Source organism: Pogonomyrmex barbatus, unplaced genomic scaffold (genome assembly GCF_055798465.1).
Source record: "Pogonomyrmex barbatus isolate J1 unplaced genomic scaffold, ASM5579846v1 scaffold12, whole genome shotgun sequence".
NCBI classification, from domain to species: domain Eukaryota; kingdom Metazoa; phylum Arthropoda; class Insecta; order Hymenoptera; family Formicidae; genus Pogonomyrmex; species Pogonomyrmex barbatus.
In genome coordinates this window covers 5,783,222-5,806,230 of record NW_028297108.1, presented here as the reverse complement: position 1 = coordinate 5,806,230, position 23,009 = coordinate 5,783,222, and the positions used below count along the sequence as shown (strand labels likewise).

Below are 23,009 nucleotides of genomic sequence, written 5' to 3'. Positions count from 1 at the left end.
GAGCGAGATCCTGGGTCGGGTCGGGTCGAATCGAGTCGGTTTCCCGAGAGGGTGGACGAGGCGGCGCCGATACGGCTTTTCCGCTCGGCGCGCGAGAACTCGCGCCTGCGCCCGGCTGTTAATTACACGAGAGAGGGTTACCAATCGGAGGAAAAGCCACCCCTCGCGCAAACGCGCTAATGATAATTACTGACCAATTGGGCCGACACCGTCGCGCCGTGGCGAACCAATCGCAGGGTGCTGTCCGGAAAGAATAGAAAAGCGAAAGAGAAAACCGAGCAGAGTCGGAGGTGGTTTGAGGCAGTTCGAGAGTAAGTTTGATGGCGAAAATAAAAATCTCAGATGTATAGAAAATTATCTGGATGATACTACGGGAAATTAAAAAAAAAAAAAACTATAAGACAATTGCGGAAAAATATCACTGTTTTTTTATCTACGATTTATTAAGACATGAAACGTGAGATATTGAATAAGTTTGATGTAATATTATTAAGCAATAATAATAATAAAAAAAACGATTAGAAACGTTGAATTATTTGTGTGTCCTTGCAACTTGTAAATTAAAAAAAAAAATGTGTGGATTTTTACGTGTGTTATTATTCGATTCGCTTTGTTTTATGAACAGCTTATACGGATATTGAAGATAAAAACACCCCCCCCCCCCCCCCCCACACACACACACACACACACACACACACACACACACACAATCTCGTGGAACTGCACTTCCGCCGAGTTGCGTTTAACGTCATCGCTTTTCCTCTAACGCCGCAGTGCGATTTTTACAGCCGGCGACGAGGTCGATGCATCCGGAAAAGTGCATATTGCGCGTTACGCGCTATCCAATGAGTAGGCGAAGCGGAATGTAACGCTTCGCGTTTCGCTCTTACTCTGTCGCCCACCTCCCGGTAATTCCTTCCTGGTAACACGTGCGTTACAAGCGCGCGGCCGCTTGTTTCCGGAAAATTATCGGTTCGACCGCCGGTGAATTAGGAAAAAAAGGGGGAAGCTCACGGCTCGGTCGCCCGCGCATTATTATCCCACGTGGCCTCTTTTCGCTCATTAAAATCGAATTTACCTCGTGGCGCCCCATACGTGTCCGCTCGTTTGTCTCGTATTCGGCGTATTGCGAGAGACGCGGACGTGACAGAAATTGTGACATAAGAACAATGTGCTGAATACGTCGGCTAATTATGATAGCATACGCAAGAATAAGTGACAATTATTTGCACTGCTCTCTCTTACCTTTAATTGTTACAGATGTGTGTTAAATTTGACATAAATCAGATGTTCCAAATAGTCCATTCAAATTTTTGTGTTAATTAACATTGAATATGGTGTTAAATAGTAAATAAATATGTTAATATTTAAACAAAAAATGTAATCTTGATCTTAATTAGAAGCTTGATCTTTATTATGTATACAATTAATAATGTTTATGATAAAAGTAACATATAAGAAACGCACAGTCATCTCGACTTTGGTTGTGCTAAAATAAACAACCTTTTTTCCGTAAATTTCAACATTTAATAGATACATACAAATTGTATTACTTTAATGTTACTTTAATAACTAACATGTTTTTTTAAATTATTTTAATAATTTTTTCTTTTTATATTTGTTCAATTAACCTAAGTCAATTAATAACAGATATTTACATATAAATATGTAGATTGCTTAACATAAAAATATTAACTAGCAAATTTGCACAAAATTTTCCAATAAATTTTTCAATTGTGTAATAAAAAACAAACTGTGTTCGTTTTTATGTATTTGTTAAACAATTTTATACAATTTTATAGATAGATTTGAAAATAATCTTAAAAAAAAAGCTAAGAATTCTTTTAACATATTTCATGATAAACAAGTTCCTATAAAGATTATTATACAAAAAGTCGCTTAAAACGCATAAAAAAAATAATTCAGCAGCTAAATATTTTTTCTCTCTGTCATGTTATTTAAAATATAGCAGAATATTTAATATACATAATTTACATAATATTTAATATACATAATTTTATTATTCATATATTGATAAAAGTTAAAAATTTCGCACATGCTACGTTATTTTTTCTGCAATTCACTTTGAATATTAAAATTTCCTACTGCCGTGCCGAACCACACACCGAGTTAATGATTTCCAAAGTAACCGTGACGAGTGAAACCTGTCGCAATCGCGCGCGTATAATTCCTGATGACGGAGTCTTTAATTGTTCTGCACCCACTTCATTATCATATAAATTCCCGTGTTTACTTTCTGTCGCGGTCGCCATTTGATGTAACGACCACCGGTACTGATTTGCATAAAACTTATATTTAACGTTGAAGTAATCGAACGTGGGATCGTATATCTTTAGATTCAACTTATGATACAAGAAATTAACTGTCAGGAAATTTCTGTGACAGACTCTATTTGAGAGTTCATATTTTATAATATTTTATCTTGTACAATATATCGATTAATCAAGCATATATACCTATATATCATATATATCATATATATTATCATATATATTATCATATATATTATCATATATATTATCCTATATATTACCTATATATTATCATTATCAAACGTATTAAATTAAATTCGTATTAATATTTTATATTTTCGCTTTGATGTGTCGTTATATTAAGAATTATGTATCTTTAAAGTTCAATAAATATATCTATTTATATAATTTATATCAATAAAAGTTAATATTAAAAATATTTATAAAAAATTAATATTATAAGAAAAAAATTTATGAAATATTTTACATTACGAGATATAAAAAATAATCTCGAGTGAGTTTTCGAATATGTTTGTCGAATGACTCTCGAGGCCATCGCTAAGCGAAGCGGATCATTCGTGTAGAGAAAAGAAGTCGGGGGTCCGGTCACCCTTTAAAAGTCAGGTCCGGGTAAGAGGGGAGGTCGAAGAGGAGACAGAAAGGTAACAGGTGGTGCGCGGAACTAAATACCTCCTTCTCTTCCTCGCTCGCTCGATTGTCCCACCATCGGGGACTTTCATCGGTCCCATACAGGTTGAGGCTCTAAGACAAAAACTAGCTACTGGGTTCCCCGTCTGTGGCTGCCGTACCTGATAATCCCCCTCGCATCCTCCGCTCATCATGTCGACTCAACCACGCTAGAATCTCAGCACGTCATTTTCTCCTCTTCATTTTCTTTTCATGAGTCGGCTACCGAATGATTAACCCTTTGACTGGCGCTCGCGCTATCAATCTGTCCGTTCCGCTAATTCGCGATTTTATGATTTCCTTTATATCCTCTTGATATCAGAATGTTTTATTGTTCAACGGTCCGATTATGAATGATCGGTAGCTCTACTTCTGTTCATTTTATAATCGGAAACGATAACTCGCGATGAAAGTAATATATAAGAATAATATTTAGTCACGCGTCCAGAACGTTCATTAACTGAAATATTTTCTACTTTGTTAATGTTATAAAAACGTTTAGATTGAAAAAAGAAACGAAATAAATAAGTATCGTCTTCCTTAATTTTTCTTTATTTTACATCAGAAAATGGCTTCATCATACTACATGTGTTATTTCGTTCTTCGTGATAAAGTAAATTTTTCACAATAACATGAGATACTTTTATCGACTTGAGAAATCTGGTAAACATCAAGAAATAAACCAATCGTGCGAGGGACAACAAGTGTAAAATTACACGTCGGGCCCAAGCCATCTCTCTGAGTAGACGATCGGAAAGCTTAAATTCGGGATGCATTCACATTTTGTCTCGTGTGCACGCTCTTTCGGCAGCGAAATGATAACATTAGAACGAGAAGTAATGATGACCGAGTTGGTAATTACACACGTGATCCCGGGGGAGATGTGAGCCCTACGGGCATCATACATAACAACCAAATTTGCATCAAGATACAATCGGAGAAACGGGGGGAGAATCGGAGAAATCCCTCCCAATTTCTCTTCGTGTGATTCCACAGCATCGGGAAAGATTTCCGAGACCGGCAATTAGCAATAATAACCTATTCCGCGCGCCAATCAATGTTAATTGACATCGGTCAAGCGAATCCCGTGAAAGCTCTCGGGGTTCCGTTCGTGTGTGTGCGCGCGCGCGCGCACGCGGACACACCTGCGCGCGTTCGCCAATCCGGCGAAAATTGCGTGCAATTTGCGCGAAAATAAAATCAAAATGTGAACAGGGCACGACGCACAGCGGATTCGAAAAGGCAGCCTCGCTCCGCGAAGAAGAGGAGAAGGGGGAGGGGAGGAGATGCCTCCCCCCCCTTCGTTCTCGCCGACGCAGGGCGGATGCACGCTTCGAGTGGCTAATTTTCTTCCTTCTCTTCACTCTAGTCCCCCTCACCCCCACCGTCCCTCCCTCCACCTCGTGATTTCCCTCGTCTTTCCTCTCGCGGTATCTCTCCTCTCCGCCGAGGACGAAACGACCAGCGCTTTGATGGAGGACATCTCGCCGCTAATTATGATTAATTTGTGAGACGAGCGAGCGAGGATCTCGAACCCGACAGCTACCGGGGGCGCGGAGGATCAGGGAATGCCGAGAGAGAGGGAGGGGAGGGAAGGGGGGGGGGAGAAGGGCCGGGGAGAGGACGTAATTAATATTCTCAGCGGGACGGCGTTGCAACGTCACGTGAACGTCACCCAGGTGACTCCGTCGACGATTTCCCCGTTCCGAGTCCGAGAGAGCTTTCTTTCGGTCCAATCGTACGTAAGGCCGCTTTGCGCCGCGTAATTACGCGTTCGATATAATTGCGCGATGATTATTCACGACTGGTTATCCCGCGTGCCTTTAATGCACGCGTTATTAGCCGCGAGTAAAGTCGCGGAGTCACGGAGCGAACGCTCGATTATTCGGAATATATGCGAATTATACGCATTTAATTAATCTCTCAGATTGCAGATTCTCAAAATCGGAGAAATCGATATTAAACTTTTTTAGTATTTTTCTTTTTTCCATACGTAAAATTTGACAACGCGTCGCGAAACAAGAAAAAAAAAAAACATATGACAAGAAAAATACAATCCTCGACCGTTTATATACTAATTTCACGTCTATTATTCTTCATTCTATAATTCTCGTTATATTCGCGAATTGATGCTTTGTGGATTTATTCCCCCAAGTATGAATATTTTATTCATGTAAATGTGTATTTATAAAGTGTATTCAAATGAAAACCACCGCTTCCTCCGAATGGGTTAATAGGCACGTGATATAATCTCGCGATGGTTATTTGCGACAACGATCTCGCTTGTTTAATGTACGTGTTATTAGACGAGTGGAAAGCGTCCCTGTAAGATTACAAGAGATTACAATTCCTTTAATCTCGAGCAGCGTATTTTATTTAATTCTTAAATAAAATCTTTATACCGGATATTCTTGATTCTTGAGTTCTATTAATTCTAAGCTGCGATCTTAAAAACTTCTCCGGCTTTATAAATATTTACGATGTTTTTAATTGATTTTACAGCGATCGCACTTTGCATATCATTATTATATCAGTATCTTACACCTATTTTACAATTTGTGTGTATAAAAAAAAAGGAAAAGAAAAATATGTGTGGCCTAATAAAAATAAAGCTACTATCTTCCGATTAGATTCAAGATAATTGCACACATTATCCATAATTGATCAATAATCCTTTCTTTTATATATAACGTTCATATTGTCAGATAGCGTTTCTTAAATTTATAAATAAGATAATATAATATCTTCAGGATTTCATGATGAAAGAGTAGTTTTGATTAGATTAGATCATGTTAAGAATGAGGAAATATTTCATATAAGATATAAGTTACAAAGTTGGACAGATATTATCGGCGATATCGTTGCAGTTTTCGTAATCTTATTTCATTTTCTTGCAGTCCCGCAATGTACCATAATTACACGCTCGATATAATTGCGAGCAATTACTGTTAATTATTGTTTAATACGAATTAAATTGTTCTGACGTCACGCAGCGAAGGTTTGATCATTTTTCGAATCGCGTGTGACCGTAATTACAGGTCGAAAGTAATTACGAGTAATTATCGGTAATTATTTAGTAATCCGAGGTCGATTGTCGCTCGTCGGAATTGAAAAACCATTTATAAACTTCTAACATGGAAATTCTTTATAATCACCGATTTCGTGAAATTATAGCCGCGCATAGCACATGTACACATACCATGCCACAAAATATAATTATCAAGAATAATTTCAAGAAACGCATTTATTAATTAAAATTTCAAGGTGAAAGTTCATAAAAAGATACCGCACTCTTTTCTCAATGGCAAACGATAAGATAAAGCTGCGCATACAAATCTTATATAATCACGGAATTAAGCATTTCATTTTTATTATTTCGATATACAAAGGTGAATTTTACATATTATCTTTATTTTTTATTTACAGTTATACGAAAATTGAACTTACATTTTCTGCACGAATATGCGTGACCGGTATTATTGACTCGCAATGTGGTATATCGGTGATTATTACACCAATCAATTCGCGTCCGACGGAAGGGAGGGTCCGTGATGGCGTGACGAAAGGGTTTAATTACGTGCGTCTCGGCGATGACGAAGACAAATACCTAAGTGTGATTGCCAGTAGTAAACTCGTCGAGTTTTCGATCAGCTGGTACCACCGTGACTAAAGCTCCTCGACGTGCCGACCGCGATGCGAGAACGATGCCCGTTACCGCCTGGACGTGATTGAGTTGCACCAGATTCGAAAAGATCGTTTTGTGTCGTAGCGATAAGGGAAAAAAAAACGAACTTTCGTTTCTCGGCTATTGAATTATTTTTCCCTCGGCTAGCAAACCCAATTGTGGATTATTTCACGCGTCTGCGGCACAACGCCAACAACGCCGGATTTAAATTTGCATTCCGCATATTTTCCGCATATCGAAGTTGATATTTATATACAGTTTATTCATTCTGCTAATTAGGATTGATCATATTAAATTTATATACTTTGACTCGAAATATATATTCTCTTGTCCTTCTAATTGTTTTTACTAATTACGTTCTTTAAAACAAATTATTCTTTCATAAAGCCAAATAGAAGATTAAACAAAAAAACTCGCCGTCGAGAAAGAAAAGTCGTAAAACCGAGAGAAATTTTTAAAATAGTCAATTTCCGCGAAGAAGCGAATTTCCTCTCGAGATGAGAGAAGCTTATTAATCTTTGTTAGCTGCAACTCATTCTTAAATTCACATCCTCGAATATCCGGCGGCTCAAGGGCCCTCCTCCTTGAGCAGGACTGTCGATCTTCTACGTTTTTGCTCAGCGATCTGTCTCTCGAAGCCGACAGCGGTGGTGTCACGCCTAGTAGCCGCGGCTAGCCGCGTCGGGAGAAATTTTAATAAACGGTTCCCCGGGTTACCGATCCCGCATACATACATACATACATACATACATACGCGGCACGCATGTACGCGGCGAAGTGTGGAGGTGTTGCCCGTTGCCTGGTAGCCGGCAGGACGACGCGGCCGGGGGGAGGGGAGAGGTTAATCACCCACGCTGGATTTTAATAAACGGTTCGGGGGGCAAACAAAGCTGGCCATCAATAACCACGGAGCTGCCTCGCTCTCTCGCTCCCTCGCTCCGTCTCTTTCCCTCCTTCCCGGGGGGCACCGGGGGCCCCCACGGCCCACCTCGCCGCCTGACCGACCCGCGGCCATGCCAGGGCCTTTGCCACCAGCTTGTCGAGCCTCGCAGCGGACAGCGAGATAGGCGGAGATCGTATCTCCGTGGTTATTAATTAACCGGCGAGAAGGGAAGGCCCCCTTTCATCACCTCGCAAACGATCTCGCCTTCAGCGAGAGAGGGCCCTCGGCCTTGCCCTAGCATACGGACAGCCGCAACTCGGGGACTTTTCGCTTGATATGAGTGCTATGCTATCTTTGCTCATCTACAGCGAAGCGACGACAAATCGTCGTGCATAGGTAGACGCGATCGAAATTATACGCGTGAAAAAGGTCATTAGATGTGACATCAAGGAGATTTTACGAGCGTCGAATGACGGTGAGTTTTTATGAGACATTTGCATTTATACTATTTTGTCGCTCGTTATCGAAACGTATAAGCGACACGGAATTTTAATGTGAAATAAATACATTAATGTGAATACAATTTATTTAAGAAACTATTTGTTTAATAGCGTTAATAAGGTCGTTGTCTTATAAGCCAGTATTTTGTTATCTCGAGCGCAAACTTTTAACTTCGATTATTACATCCGGCAGATATCAGAAGTAGATAGAGATAAGCAAAATGGAGTACCAACTCGCTATCAACTGTTTAAAAATATATCTCGCACCTATTTTATTAATAACAAACAACGCACAGAAGGTGGAAATAAAAGATTTACATTAAGCAACGGGCACTGACGATAAATGCGGTCATCTTGGAATTTGTAGAAGTGAAATAAAACCCAGCGAGATCCGCGCATCGCGATATCGAGATATCTCGCGGAAAAATCAATACGAAACGGCGTAATGGGTACTTACCCGTTTATGGACGTTCGACTGATGAACCAGGATAACGCCGACCTGGCTAACGAGTGCCAAGTCTGTAGGGGCAACGAGTCGGATCTCTCCGCAGATCTCACGAGGAAAATTTCGGCGGCTTTGTCGGGCTGGTCGGCGTTGGGACCGGTACCGAGAGGGATCCACAAATCCAACAGATCTTCTCTGATCTTGCTTTTGTCTACCCTATACCACTGTAAAAATAAAACATTAGTATTAGTCTCGTTCTCTCTTATCTTCATCACGAGTCTCTCTCTCTCTCTCTCTCTCTCTCTCTCTCTCTCTCTCTCTCTCTCCGCAGAGTCATTAAATAATAAATAAAATCAATGTAAATTATTTCAACAAGATTTTTACACAATTGTATGTTAATAATGCTAAAGTACTTTTCGGTTTTATTTCACATCAGTATTACTAGAGATAAGTAAAAATTAGTCTTTAAATGAAGCAACGTGATATTATGGTACGTCTTTTAAAATATACGAATTAGAATTGTCTTGAATTATGCGATGAATTTTCAGCTCCATAGAAAATTATATTATATTTATGTACATGTAACGTTTTTATATAACGTGTATCATATATATATATATATATATATATATATATATATATATATAAAATAATGTCTCCGGGGAAGAATAAAAAAAAATTGATTTTCTCAGAATATTGCGTAATCTTGCAGGTGAAATTATTTGATCGCTAAAATCACCTTACTGTACAAAGTACATCAATTTGCGGGAATAAAATTTGCAAAGTTCCAGTATATATTCCATTAACGTCTCACCGGGCGGGCAGCCGAAAATGTATTTCTCGCTTCATTACGGCCACGTATTACGATATTAACGATACATATATCCCTCGGTCGCGGATCAATTTTCCCCTCGAACCTCTCGCATACGTTTCGAGAGTTTGCGTAATTACGCGCCGTTGGGTTTCTTCTTTTTCATTTTTTTCCCCTCGCTCTTGCAAAATACACATATCGTCGTTGACGGAACGACGTGCAACGGCGGTTCGGCTCGGATGACGCGTGTTTCAACACGCTAATGCGCAGAAATAAAAACTCACGAAGCTTTATATTTCATTAAGGCGCCGTGCGATCGAGACACGTCGCGTCGGTTCAACATTTTTCGCTTCATTATCGAAGCCGCGTATCGCAACATTAATGATTCTTTTCCCGCCCGCCATTCACGTCCGTGTCTTCGTCCTCGTCCTCGTCCTCGAGGAGAACCGCGAAACGCCACACAGTCCGAAAAGCAATTACGGTGACCACTCGGTCGGTCGGTCGGTCGGTCGGTCGGTCGGTCGATTGGTTGGTCGGTCGGTCGGTCGGTCGGTTGGTTGGTCGGTTGGTCGGTTGGTTGGTCCACCGGACTGGGCTTTGCACTACACGACAGATATCCGATTTCACCGTCAGCTTCCGAGAATGAGAACCAATTACGCGGCCCCGGGGCATTAAGGAATCGATCTAATTTGCGCGCGCGCTTGACGGTGCGGTGCGGCGCGGCGCGGCGCGGCGTGACGTGGCGCGGCGTGGCGCGGCGCGGCTCTTAATGGCGAGAGAGCCGGCCGATGAAATTATACGAAAATGTAATCAAGGCGCTTTTTGTCTCGTTTCGCTCCGAGCGGGGCAGGGGCGTAATTAGGAATGCTTTTGCGCCTCGCGACGGGGGACACTTGTTGCTCATTCCGCTCCCCTCCCGCTCCCTCATTTTCTCTCGCCGCGTCTCCCTCCGTCTCACTCCTCTTCTTTTCCTCTTTTTTTTTCCCCACCCTTCATCCCTTCCGTCCTTTTCCCACTCGCTCTGTCTTTCATTCTCTCCCGATTATCTCTCCTCCTCTCGCTTCTTCCCATCGTAAATTTGTCTCCTTCTCCATCCCGCTCTCGCGCGGCACTCCGGTAGTCTCGAGAGCGACGAAAAAGGATGAAGGAACCAACGGGGGGAAAAAAAGCCAGGAGATGGAAGGACTTCGCCACAGAAGGAGAGTAATTAACACCGTGGTGCCCAGGTGCGCGGCCCTAAGAAGTCGTTTATGGATCGCTCGGTTGCCGCGGCTGCGTAGCCGGCCATCAATTAGATTCTCTAATTAAAACAGTCCGCTCTTCTCGCCGCGGCGGTGCCGCATTAACTCGGTCGGCCTCACCGAAGTCCCACCGATCAACTTTGTCATCGTCCACCGGGCGGAGGCGCGACGGATCGTCGCGTTTCTTGTTCGAGGGCCGAGCCAGCTTGCACGGCATTCGATAAGACCCGCGATATAACACCTCAGGTTACTTACGGTATGAGAATGTCGAACTTTCGCAAAACGCGCTCTCGAGATCGATGCCGGATGAGTAATCGTGTTTCGAACGAGCCCCCCCTTTTACATTCTACATCTTTCAAGGATGGAACCTTTTTGGATGATTCAAAATATTTTCACGTAATGCACGGTGAATCGCAAAATTTAACATAAGTGAACGTAATCTGACTTGTAATTGCACTTTTGCAGCTCCCATTCACCATAATTTTATTTCCAGACGTGAGTTTGTTAAGGAAGTGCGCACGTAACGTCCGCCGATCTTTCTGTAATTTAATCGAATAGAATATTTTGCACTACACTCGTGAATTAAAATGTAGAACGTGTTATTACGGAATTTGTAATTCTTCGCTCGTTCGGAGTAGATTTAGGGATCGTGAGATAACGATTATTTTAAGTGATCAAATAAGAGTTATCTGAAATATACATACAGTTATCTTTATGTTCGATCGAGTTTCCGATGCACCTATTTTGCTCCTCCTAATGTAAGATGTACCGTCGTTATCACGAGAGATAATATCGAGACAAAGAAGTCGTGGCGTGCAAAGTGCGTAAGTGAACGCCTTAGCGACAAAGGCAAAGGGGTTCGCCGCGCGTGCAATTTTAATTATGGCTACCAGCGTGTGTCGCTAATTGCAGGTAGCCCGACGCGCTCACCCCACGTCATCACACTTTGATTCGACTTTTTCCCCGGGGCATTACAAATGGCTACCGACGTGGTCGCGCGCGCTGCCGGACGGCATTCCTCTTCGTGTCATTAGTGGCGACTTTCTGTGCAGCGAGGGAAGGAAGGACTCGAGACACGGCGGGGAAACGCAGACGGGGAATGAGAGACAATCGACTACTACTTCTGTGCCTTCCGTGTAGACGTGTAGCCACGCACCAATCGCGCCTCTCGGCAACCGACAACAAGTAGCCGACTCGGAAATCGCAGCCATCTAAATCAACGTCGCGCGTTCACCGCGACGAACGGGCGAAATAACGGCCGAGAGATCTGACGCCCTCGACCTCGAGATCCTCGCGAGATACGTACCGGCGTATCCACGTCGATTTAAACGAAGTATGAATTTAGGATCTCGCATAAATTTCTCTGCTTTTTCAGTTTTAGTGCTTACGATTAATTTCCGATCCCGAAAAAACAAGATATTTACTCGAGAAATTCGAGAAAAAAGAGAGAAAATTCTCCCTGAGAATTTTCTGATTTTCAAGGCAATTAAAATATTAAAAATTCTAAAATGAAAATATTTTTATATGTATTTTATAAATAAATATATATTTATTGTGTCTTGACATTTTCCATTCATAGAAATTCATAAATCATAAAATTAAGAATTACTCAAATTTCAATAATTTAAAAAACTTTAAAGGAATATGTAAGGAATATGAATGTTTCTTAAAAATAAATATTTTATATTTTACATAAAATTTTCAAACTTTATTTATAAACAAAAAAAAAATAACCGGTACAAAATTCAACTTTTATAAAATTTTTAAAATAAATATCCATCTTTATTAAACAAAGTTACATGACTAACACGAAATCATTGTTTTCAATATTGAATATTGGCTTAGTCATAAAATTAATATGCTCTAAGTTTAGAGTGGATCCATTGTTATCGTTAATAATTCAAACTCCCGATTAAATAATTTAAATATCAGAAAAAGCAGATTTTCCTCCTAATTCCCCAAATTTTTCCTGATCTTTTTAAAATTAGTAACTAATTTAAATTCCGTTCCATATAATTATTTTGACGATCACAACAAAATTATTTTTAGAACTATATCTGGCCAAATTTTTAGATACTTCAAAACTGTTCTTTCCATGAGTCTTTCGAAAAGAAATTGCCATTGAAAACCTTTAGAAATCCATTGTCCTTTATCTCGTATCAAAAAGCTCGATGGAGAAGAAGAAATATTGCGAAATAGTATCGAAGAATGCATCATTATATAAAAATGCGAGAGTGGAAGGAGCAATTTTATACAATTCTCAAATGTAACATAACTGGACGGTGTTTACGCGATTATGTTGTTCGCCCTGTAACAATGGCGAGAATGCAGTCTCGCTCTATGATTTGAGATCTGCGAATGGAGTTTGTTGATCATCGCGGAGTTATGTTTGAAGGCGCACTTCGTCCGAGATGGTTATGCGTCGCTTTATGTCGGCGCGGAATACTGCATGGGAAAGCTTGTAAAATGTAAACGTGAAAGTGTAACCCATGACGTTGGCTATCATCATTTCAACGATCGAACTCTATTTTCGCGACATGTGTTTATTTTATTGATATTTTATTGATTGCGTTTATCGAATTATTTTCGTGCCTTTGCACATTGCAGCGGCTAATTCGAGTCTTGTCTCTTTTTCTGAGGCAATTAAAATTTCAAATTTTAAAGAGAATTTTGTTTCTTTTCTACTTGAATAAGTAACAAAGTAATTTTGGGCAAATACCGAGTCAATTATTTATTCTCAATTTCCATATTAAGCATCTTTAAAGTTAAGCCTAACTTTTTATTTTAAAATTAGTTAAGAAGAATTAGTTAACGCTTTAATGAATGTTATCATTGCGAAAAATGATGCGAAATTTTTGACAACTTAAATCAATGTAGCTAGTTTCTTTTGCATTATTGTACTCGACGAATTGTCATTGGTCCAGGATCGCTCGCGCTTTGTTTCCTTTCTTTTGCTCCAGATCTCTCTCTCTCTCTCTCTCTCTCTCTCTCTTGTCCGAGAGAAAATTGAGCGAAGCACGCGTAAACCCGGCGCGAACTGCGAACGATAAACAACGTCGTCGGGCGGTTTATGCTTTCCGCATGGAATACTGGGGATGTTTGGCCGCTCGGTTACGCGGGGCTTCTCGGATTCCTGAGGCGTGTTGGATCGCGAGTCAAACGCACATTCTCTTCCCGCGCCATTATATTATTGCTGCCAGGGCAGCGTCGGAGTCCGACAGGCGTTATGTCGGCGCCGTCCTCTTCGTGGGAGAGGAGTGAGAGCTCCAGCCTCCAGATTTTTTTTCTCCGGTGAAAAAGCTTTCCTTCTCTCCGTGACGAGGGCACGCGACGAGATTTCGTGCACAAAGGGAGTTCGATCGCTCGGGAAGCGGAATTAGAATTTATGTTCGAAACGAAAGGTCGCTGAATGCTCGTACATTAGAAAGCATTGCGCAGCATTGAATTATTTCGAATGAAAATGATTTGGAAAAGCATTAACAAAAATGCATATTAAATGTTATTTTGTAACACAACATTAATTCCTGATTATATATGATAAAAAAAAATTTCATCTTAATTTTTTTTTTTATAATCTAATGAATAAAAGAATTCATTAGAGCTTTAGAAGGGCACTGAAAGATAACGTGAGGATTTCTACATCAAGAGGTCGATTTGCGAAATTTCATTGGACGCCCGAGGTAAAGTCTACGAGAGTGCTTCGACGAAAAGCAGTCGGCGGAAAACTAAAGAAGCGGCAAAAGCGCGAAGCAAGTCGTACCCCTTTCGCAAAAATCACACGAAGGGAGCGTTGCTCGAGTGTCTTGATTGAGAAAGCAACGGCGGAGTAACTAACCGTGAGGAGTTTTCATCGAGATCGACAATTGGCTAACGAAGCCAGCCGCGCCTAGAATATCAGTTCGTTTGTGCTGAAGAGAAACGCTAATGCGGATCTGGTAAACACCTTTAGAGCGACAATGATCGCGGTAAATAATAACGCAAATATGTTTCTCTTAATCTCTTAATTTTACAAAAAATTTAAGGTAGTAGTTTTCTATATTCATAAATACCGATGAAAGCGACTGCTATGTTTATGCAAAGATATCTCTAAATTATTATTCGGGCCAATTTTTCTGTCGAATATATTAAATAGATTCGCACATCTTCTGTGTATTTTTCATCCAATTTTTTTATCCACTACGCTGTTTCAACAGTCACATCTATGAAAAATTGCTCTCGTAAGAATAAAAGATAAGGCGAAATAAAAAAAAATCCGAGAAAATGGGACTAACAAGATCTCTCTCATCTCCGCCAGTCTCGTAAAGACCCGTTCGCCGCTATTTTTAAAGTCAGCGTCTTAAAATCCGGATTTCAGCTTCGCGCGAAATTTCGGCGACGCATAAAGCGTATCTTCCGGGCGCGTTGCTTCGCTACAGAGATATCATTTCCACCCGGGGAACCGGTACTACTTCTTTCATACGTGCGATCTCATTTGTCAGTCAAAGTCCTGTTTGCCAGGAATCTCTAACGTTACTCGCGGCAAAAGTGCTCGTGACTGTGGCGTGAAGTGACTGAACAGCTCGCACTCGTGAGTTGAATATTAACAAACGCCATTGCCAATTTAAAAAAAAAAAAAAGGAAGAAGAAAAAACTCTTCTAACAGAACTCGATTACCGAGGACTTTTAATTAGGTTTCATCCTCGCAATGTTAAGAAGTCAAACATGCACGTCCGCAGAAATCAGTTCGTTGAATATTAATAAGTGCCAATTAAAAAAAAAAAAAGGGGGGAAGAAAAACTCTTCCGCATCGTCTCTTCCCGAACTAACTAGAACTCGATTACTTCTACGTGGAACTTGAGGACTTCTCATTAGGTCGCATCCTCGCAATGTCGGGAAGTCGAGCGTACGCGCATCCGCAGAAATCAGTTTTCTGATGTAACCGGTCCGCGGGCGCGGTCTCGCGTGAGCCACGTGCGATTATGCGGCACGATAAGTGGAGATCCGCCGGCCATCCGGACTTATCGCGGATCCTCCGTCGAGATCCTCCTTCACGATGACCAAGTTGGCCAAGACGGGCGGGCGGACAAGAAGGATGGAGCGTCACACGAGAGAGAAAGAGACTCCCGGTCATAAACGCGCGCGAGGTGTATCATCCTCCACTTCTCGGTTCCCCAAACAATCATGTCACGTCTCTCTAACCCGTCACGATAGCGCATCTTGTCGCGCGGCGGTTTTCTCTTCTTTTTCTTTCTTTCTTTTTTTTTTTTTTTTTTTTGATGTCCCGCGAATAAGCCGCGTAATGAATATCATAGGGACGGAGGACGTCGAGGTGTTATTTGCGTCGCCGTTTAGCGGCGATCATGCGTGCGGTGCGTAAACGATCGCGCGTCGATAGGCTCGCTTTAACGTCGGTATTTACCGCGAGATCGATAGCGTACGATAGGATACGACGACGACGACGACGACGACGTGAGCATCGGCCGAGTTTATAAAATGTTACGCAAATTGTAATCATATCGTAACAGATCGTTTCGTGTTTCCATGTGAATACTTTCGCGAAGCGCCCGAGTCTTCTTCTAGCGCGTTCGAGCGTCGACGCAAGTGTAGCGTAACACGTGTGCCATAAATTCGCCCGAGGTTATGCGGCTTTTGATTTGATAACAAGTGTTTCGGATTACTGATGTCAGTAATTCGACGCTGCAATGGCAATTGATTGATAAAAAAATTATGATGTCGAGAAAATCGATTGCTCTACCAAAAGACAGACCTTACTACGGAATAGGAGGTAATAAAAATAACGACGTTACAAATACGAGACATCATTCTGAAGTCATTTTTTCGTGCAGATCATGAATAAAATAAAATAATATTAAAATAATAATATTAAATAATCTTATAACGTGATAAACATTAATCGGTTTCGTTATTATTATTTTTTTTCATTTGAAAATTGATTCTTTTTTCCTTTTCATCCTTATTGAATATCGTATACGAATGCTGCGAATTGCACGAAGGGATGTTACTCCGCGAAATTACGCATCCGCGCATTGACAATTCAGAAACATTGATCGCGATGATCATGTACGACATACTTAAGATTCCTAGGAAATAGAACGCACGCTTGGAAGGGCGCGAGAAAAAAAGAAAGGGACGAAACAAGGGTCGGGTGCAGGATGGAAGGGTAGATACAACGGACGAGGGGTAAACGAGAACAGCAACGACGACGAGATATACTTGTCTCGTGTGCGTCTTTCTCCCTGGTCCCTCGCCTCTTTCCTCCCCTCAGAAGCCTCATCCATCAGTCACTTAATATTTCAAAGCAGCGCCCCGCGCAACCTTCTCTCCCTCTTTCTTCCTCGCCTCTCTCTCTCGTCCCTGATCCACCGTGATGCGCGGACGTTGTCGTGAGCCCTTTTTAAAAGCTTAAAACATCGAAGCGGGGCCGCCGCATCAACACCGCTACGTCCGGGTTGGGAGCAAAGTTTTTAGACTTTGCTGGAGGATATTAGAGCACGACATTTCCCGAACGACGTCGACGACGATGGCGAACGGGGACGCGAAGTGATGTCTCGCGTCGATTTCGTGGGGAATGGGAAGGGGGAGGGGGGAAACCTCGCGGGGCAACTCACCCTCTTTCCCTTCCCTGCCCTGCGTTGCCCTTCCATCCCCTGCCACCGCTCGAAATTCAAATTTCTCGTTTCACGCGACCGAATGGGATTCTTCCCTTCTACCGTGAGCACCTGCCCGAGTACGCGCCGCAGTCGTCGGAGTCGAGATCGATTCGCTCTGCGTCTCGCGAGGTAGCGGGAAATGGGGCCGGGGGGAGAGAAGAGTGCGGGAGGACGGATGCTCGCAAAGATAAAAGCTCCTCTTGTTTTCTTATACCCGCTCCTTTTTTTTTCTCGCTCTTCTTGACGGATGAGAGACGCGACCGGATTGTCCGACTCCGAGCGGAAGATGAGCTTGATCTAAAAATGTAATTTCGACCGTAACTTCATATGTAACTCGAGAGTCACTCTCGCGGAGTGAGATTGCGGACGGTTTCGTAGAGAAGGCAGAATTTAAGAGTGGTTCTCTTGAAGAGAGAAATTCCTCGTGGATAAGAAAATTTTCAAGAATTACTGTCAAAGAGCGAAACTTGAAATTAGCGCTCCGAGATAAGATTTTTCGATAGCTTCTCTCGAAAGTAGATTTATCGATTTTTACTCCGAAAAGCTAATATTCAAATTTCAGTCTATTCTGCGCATTTTATTACGTTTTTTTTTAATAGATTTCGAGATTGTATATGCATTTAATCGTTTCGCAGCTTTTCTAATATTTCATGCTTCCTGAAAAATTTTAAAAGGATTTGATGAGAAAAGATGCAAGAAAAGATTTTGAAAAAATTTAAAAATTTGTACTATAATTTGTAATATAAAGAATATAGAAAAAGATTTTTGAAATATTAAAAATTATATACGATATTGAATCAAAATGATTCACTACGAAAGAAATACAACATGAAAAGATATAAATGCTATATAGGTTTAAAAACGAGGTCATCAGTCTTAAAGCTAAATATCGTTAACTTGAGAAAAATAAAAAAATATTATCAAAACGATAGCAAATGTTTTTTTCCACGCATCGATAATGACATATTAACAGATAATATTAATGATATTTATGCAAATTACTCGCAGGAATTCTGTGTTTTTGCATGACAGTTTACTGCACTATGTTATACACCGTCTGGATATAAATAAAAAATATTTTATAATATAAATTTATAATAAATTTTTATAAATTTTTATTTTTATTAACTCATTCTAAATGATTAAAAATATTTTTAAATTTTAGTATTATTATATATTATTGTAGATTATTCTAATTATGTGAAAACTTTAAAATCCATTAAATAAAATTACATTTATAATTTTACTTATTATAGTGAAGAATGTTACCAATGCAATACCAATATCAAACAAGTTATAAGTGTTCAAGCAATCGAGTCGATTAGATAACGATTGTGAAAAATAGATAAATTGTGCGCTCACACGTAAGTGTATTTGACATTGAAAATTTTTAGTAAACGAATAAGTTTACATTTTCTGTCAATATATATATAATTGTAATAATTATTTATTATTTAATTTTCCATAAATAAAGACAGTAGAACGCATTTTCTGATAGTCTACAAATATGTCTAATTTTTAATCCTTACACTGTGTTATAAAAATGAATAAAAACAAGTTTTTATTATTCATCTTAAAAATAAAACATTTAAGATATCACTTTTAATATTTAATATTAGAAAACATGCAAAATATTTTATGACTAATATCTTACTCCAAGGTGTGTCGTTGATTATAGCTTTCAGCATGGACATATGCAGGAATTAGGGAAGAAAGGATTGGCTTCAACTCCCTCTTTTGAAATTTAAAAAAGAAATTAAAGTTAAAATGAAAATTATAATTTATTTAAAACTTCTTAAAATATCTTTTTCATTCAAATCAGAAACAAGGAGATATTTTAAGCTCTAAAATATTCAAAAAAGCAATTCATTAACGCAAAAAGTTGCTATTTAGGTATTAACAGAATTGATAATCCCATCCGAAAAAAATCCTGGGGAAACACTTATGGCTTTCAGTAACGTTTGAAAAGTCGGCAAAACAGTTTCCCATGTTCATTCCTTCTATTACAGCCATATCCCAGATTCGAGATTTACGCGTTTTTCGCTTCGTACGTCACGGAGATCGCCACGATCGTGATCGCCGCGAGTTAAATCGACGTGAACTTCTCTCGTCACCGTAATTATAAATAGGATAGGAAAGCGCGGAGAGGACCCGATACGTGGACGGTGCCTGAAGCGCCCCGAGGATGTTTCAAGAATATCGAGGACGTAATTATCCCGTAATTACCGAGCGCAGTCTTGACTCTTGAGCAGCTCTACGTCTCGACGGTTATCCGAGTGGGGGGGTAGTCAGTGGTTGGCCTTGTGCGGTAATTGTACTAATTATTACTGCCCTTCCCCTTCGCCGGTGCCCGTGCCCCCATGCACCGCCGGTTTCCTCCCCCCGGCCACCCAATTACCCCCGGTGGCCCGCGCGCGAGAGTCCAGGGCTCGCGGAGATTTCAGAACCTCGTTTCTTGGAAAAAAAAAAAATCTTTGTTAGCGCCCGGGAGATGCCCGCGGGCTGTCGTAAAATTGACGGTGGGAGGTTTCTGGGAAATCGTAATTAATTTACGGCCGCATAAATTAGGGGTAATCGACAGAGAACTTAGGCATGTGAGTGCAAGACGAAGCACCGATATAATTGCGCGTTAAATTCTACGCTGTCACGTAATTACGAAGAATAAAAAGAAATATCTACGAATAAAATGTATGATTTGTCGTAACATTAATTAATAGTCCTCGAAATGCAAGCTCCTTGTTTATAATTCGAGATTGATCCAAGCAAGATTTTCTTAACAAGTTCCAGTCATACTCGATCAAATATGTGCTCGTAAAGCAAGCCAACAATGATGTTTTGAAGTAAAGAAAATATTTTATTCAAAATTATTCTATTTAAAATCAAATATAAAAATATAAAAACTTTAATTTTATACGATTAAGTTCAATATCAATAATTAATTATATCACAAAATATAATAAGTTCCAAAGATTTATTAATTTATGTTTAACGTAAGCTACTTCCTTCTATATTTTTTATCATTTCACGAAAAATCAGGTCACATCACTTCCATATGCATTTTCATTGTTTTTAATTTTATTTTTTCCTCAGACATTTAGATATTAGAAAGTCTCATAATTCATCTGGTAGCTGTACAGTACAGAGACTACTGAGGGGTGATCCCCCCAGGCGGCGACATATGAGAAAGAGACGCGTGGCGCGCGGTGAGACGCGGTAAACATAGCGAGAGGTTGTCAGAGCGGAGCGCGGGACGAAGGCGCACGCTCATCTCGAGACAAAGGTCACAACGGAATCTGTTTACGCAGCATTGTGTTGCGCGACAACACGCAAATCGCGTCTTTTCCTCGACAAACGGCCAAGGGAAAAGAGGAATTTTCCCGTGCCTCCGGTATCCGCGAGGAAAACGGAGATGACAAGTAATGACAAGTAATCGAGCATCGTGCACTGACCTTGCGCTTGTCGTATGCCGCCAGCCACTCGTCCGCTTTTCGCTTGTCGTAGAGCACCCTGGCAAGGCTGCCATGTGGCCGGTAGCTTCGTACGGAGCGACCGGCGGCCCCGTCGCCGCTGACGTTGCTGGCGTTGCAGGTGGTGTCCTGACAGCCGTAGGCGCACCTGACGACCTCCTGGGCCTCGTCCGCGCCCGCCATACCTCCTATCAATCGTGCTCCGTCCGACACGTCAGTCACTCGTCCACTACTCGACTCATCGCGTCATTCGCCCGCGACTCCTGGCACGCCGCGTTAATCACCCGTCGCGTGCACGACCGCCGCCGAATCGGCGCGACGGGTCGCGATTACACGGGACACGGCCGTAAATCGGGCGCCTTGCCGCGTCGCGTAAACACCGACCGCACGTTCAGCACGTGGCCATATTGCGACGGTCGCGCCGCGCGACGCGAGCGGCGCGCGCCCGAAGCTTCCCGAGACCGCCGACAATTCACCGACCGAGCGCGCGGCGATCGATCACTCGTTCGCGTGACGTCATCAGTGCGAATCGCGAGCGCGTTTTCCTTGCTCAGCTGTGGGATTTTCACCAGCGAGAAAAAAAAATTGCGAGTCAGAATTAAAGACGCAGATGTTCTCATGGACGGACGTAAAAGGTATTATTCTTATAAATTTCTTTCGATGTCGAAGCTAATGATGTCTTTGAAAATGCGAAAATTTTGACGCTGCGATCTCGGCATCCATCGCGGAATTCATAATCTCCACTTCTCCCTACGTATCTTTTAACGCGCAACGTGTCTCTGTCTTTTGAAGGAAGAGATGGAGGAACCATGGGGGGGGGTCATGAAACTTTTAGGCGGGATAAATATGGCGCAGGGAGAGAGTGCTCGGTGCGCACCGGTGCGCGCCCGGATGAATATTTTAGACGCCACATTGACGCATCGCGCGCGATTCGCCCTTTTTCCTCCTCCCTCTCGTTTCTTCTCTTTTCGTTTTTCTCTTTCGCGCGCGCGCGCGCTGATAATTCATTAATTTATGATAAGCTCGACCACGCCGCCCACGGGCCGCGCATCCTCCCCCACCCCCGCCTGCCATAAATCATTTTCGCCTCTGACGTTAATTGCACGCCACCCCTCGTTACCACGGAGAAATGAGATTTTTTTAATTGGCGAATTTTTCACCGCCGCTGACACCCTGCCACCCGCGCACCCGCACATTCCCTGATTCCTCGCCGCGGTGCCGTGCAACGCGTGTCGAGGAGAGAAAGCTCGGCGGGGTGCGTAATGGCTTTCTTAAATTTGACGATGATACGCCGGAAAGACGTCCGCTTCTTTGTGAGCCAGCGTCTCATAGCGATATTGCAAAGTTGTTTCACCTCGACTTCGTACCGTACATTGCGATTAGAATGATTTATTACATTGCCTTCGTTGTAATATAATTACTAAATAATCCGTATAGGAATATTGTGGGCACTTTTAAATAATAACTCTTTTAACCTGGAACTTATCACAATTCCTTTTTAGAAAAACGATCTTTTAAAGTGTTTTTTAATTGGGCTGAATTTTAATTAGAATGTTTTTTGCATTTCAATTAAAATTTATTATTATTAATAATATATTATATATCGCTGAATATTTTTCGATGACTATAAATTTACTTGTTATTTTTTGAAAAGTAATTAAAAGTAAATGACTATTAAACAAATAAGCAGGAGGAAAATGAAGTTTATTTTTTCATCAGCTGAGTAAAATCAACCGAGTTAAATGGAATTAATGAGAAGTTATAATTATATCTTGTATTTAATAAAATCTTATTGAAAGAAATATTCAGTAATGGATTTAATAAATGTTTTGTATATAAATATTTTTGTATATATTCTCAGTAATGGATTTAAAAAAATATTTTATAAATATTTTTATATATGATTTTAATAAATATATATAATAGACTGCTGAAAACGATAGCTTTGAAAATAAAAAAAATCGAAAGTTTAAAGTTGAATGTGAATTTAAAATATAAAATTTTATTCGATAGATACGAAGACTTCTGATAGCAAAACATAAAAAGCTTTAAAAGACACATCTTACTTATTACCACAGTGAAATCTTGAGTCAATTAGGTATAATACGGAAGAGTAGAGTACGAATAAAAATACATACTTTGATGATGTACTCGTTCTTGGTGAAATTTCTGTGACTACTTTAATCAGTAAAACTTTCACCGATTAAGAGGATTGAATCAATCGATACGTAAAATTAATCTTGATGAATGATGCTCACAGAAATATTCGCCGCCCGTATATGCAATTAGTAAACATATCCACGGATACAACGCGAGCTTTTAAGCCTGAGTTAAATCGCACCGCTTCTGACCTCGTCGTGAATTTGT

At 40.9% G+C, this 23,009-nt stretch overlaps 1 protein-coding gene across 2 annotated transcripts in view; it reads right to left on the bottom strand.

Annotated features, from left to right (window-relative positions):
* LOC105430916 (protein-L-histidine N-pros-methyltransferase) overlaps window positions 1-21,075 on the bottom strand; it is a 36,079-nt gene extending 15,004 nt beyond the window's left edge. Inside the window, exons 1-2 of one of the 2 annotated variants that reach the window (XM_089071653.1) lie at window positions 20,625-21,075; window positions 8,486-8,697 (exon numbers count right to left, since the gene is read on the bottom strand). In XM_089071653.1, the coding sequence (XP_088927779.1) occupies window positions 8,486-8,697; window positions 20,625-20,825 (413 nt within the window). In that variant the 5' untranslated portion in view covers window positions 20,826-21,075. The remainder of the gene's footprint in view (window positions 1-8,485; window positions 8,698-20,624) is intronic. The other variant, XM_089071652.1, reaches the window with a different exon arrangement.
* Between the last annotated feature and the right edge of the window lie 1,934 nt (window positions 21,076-23,009).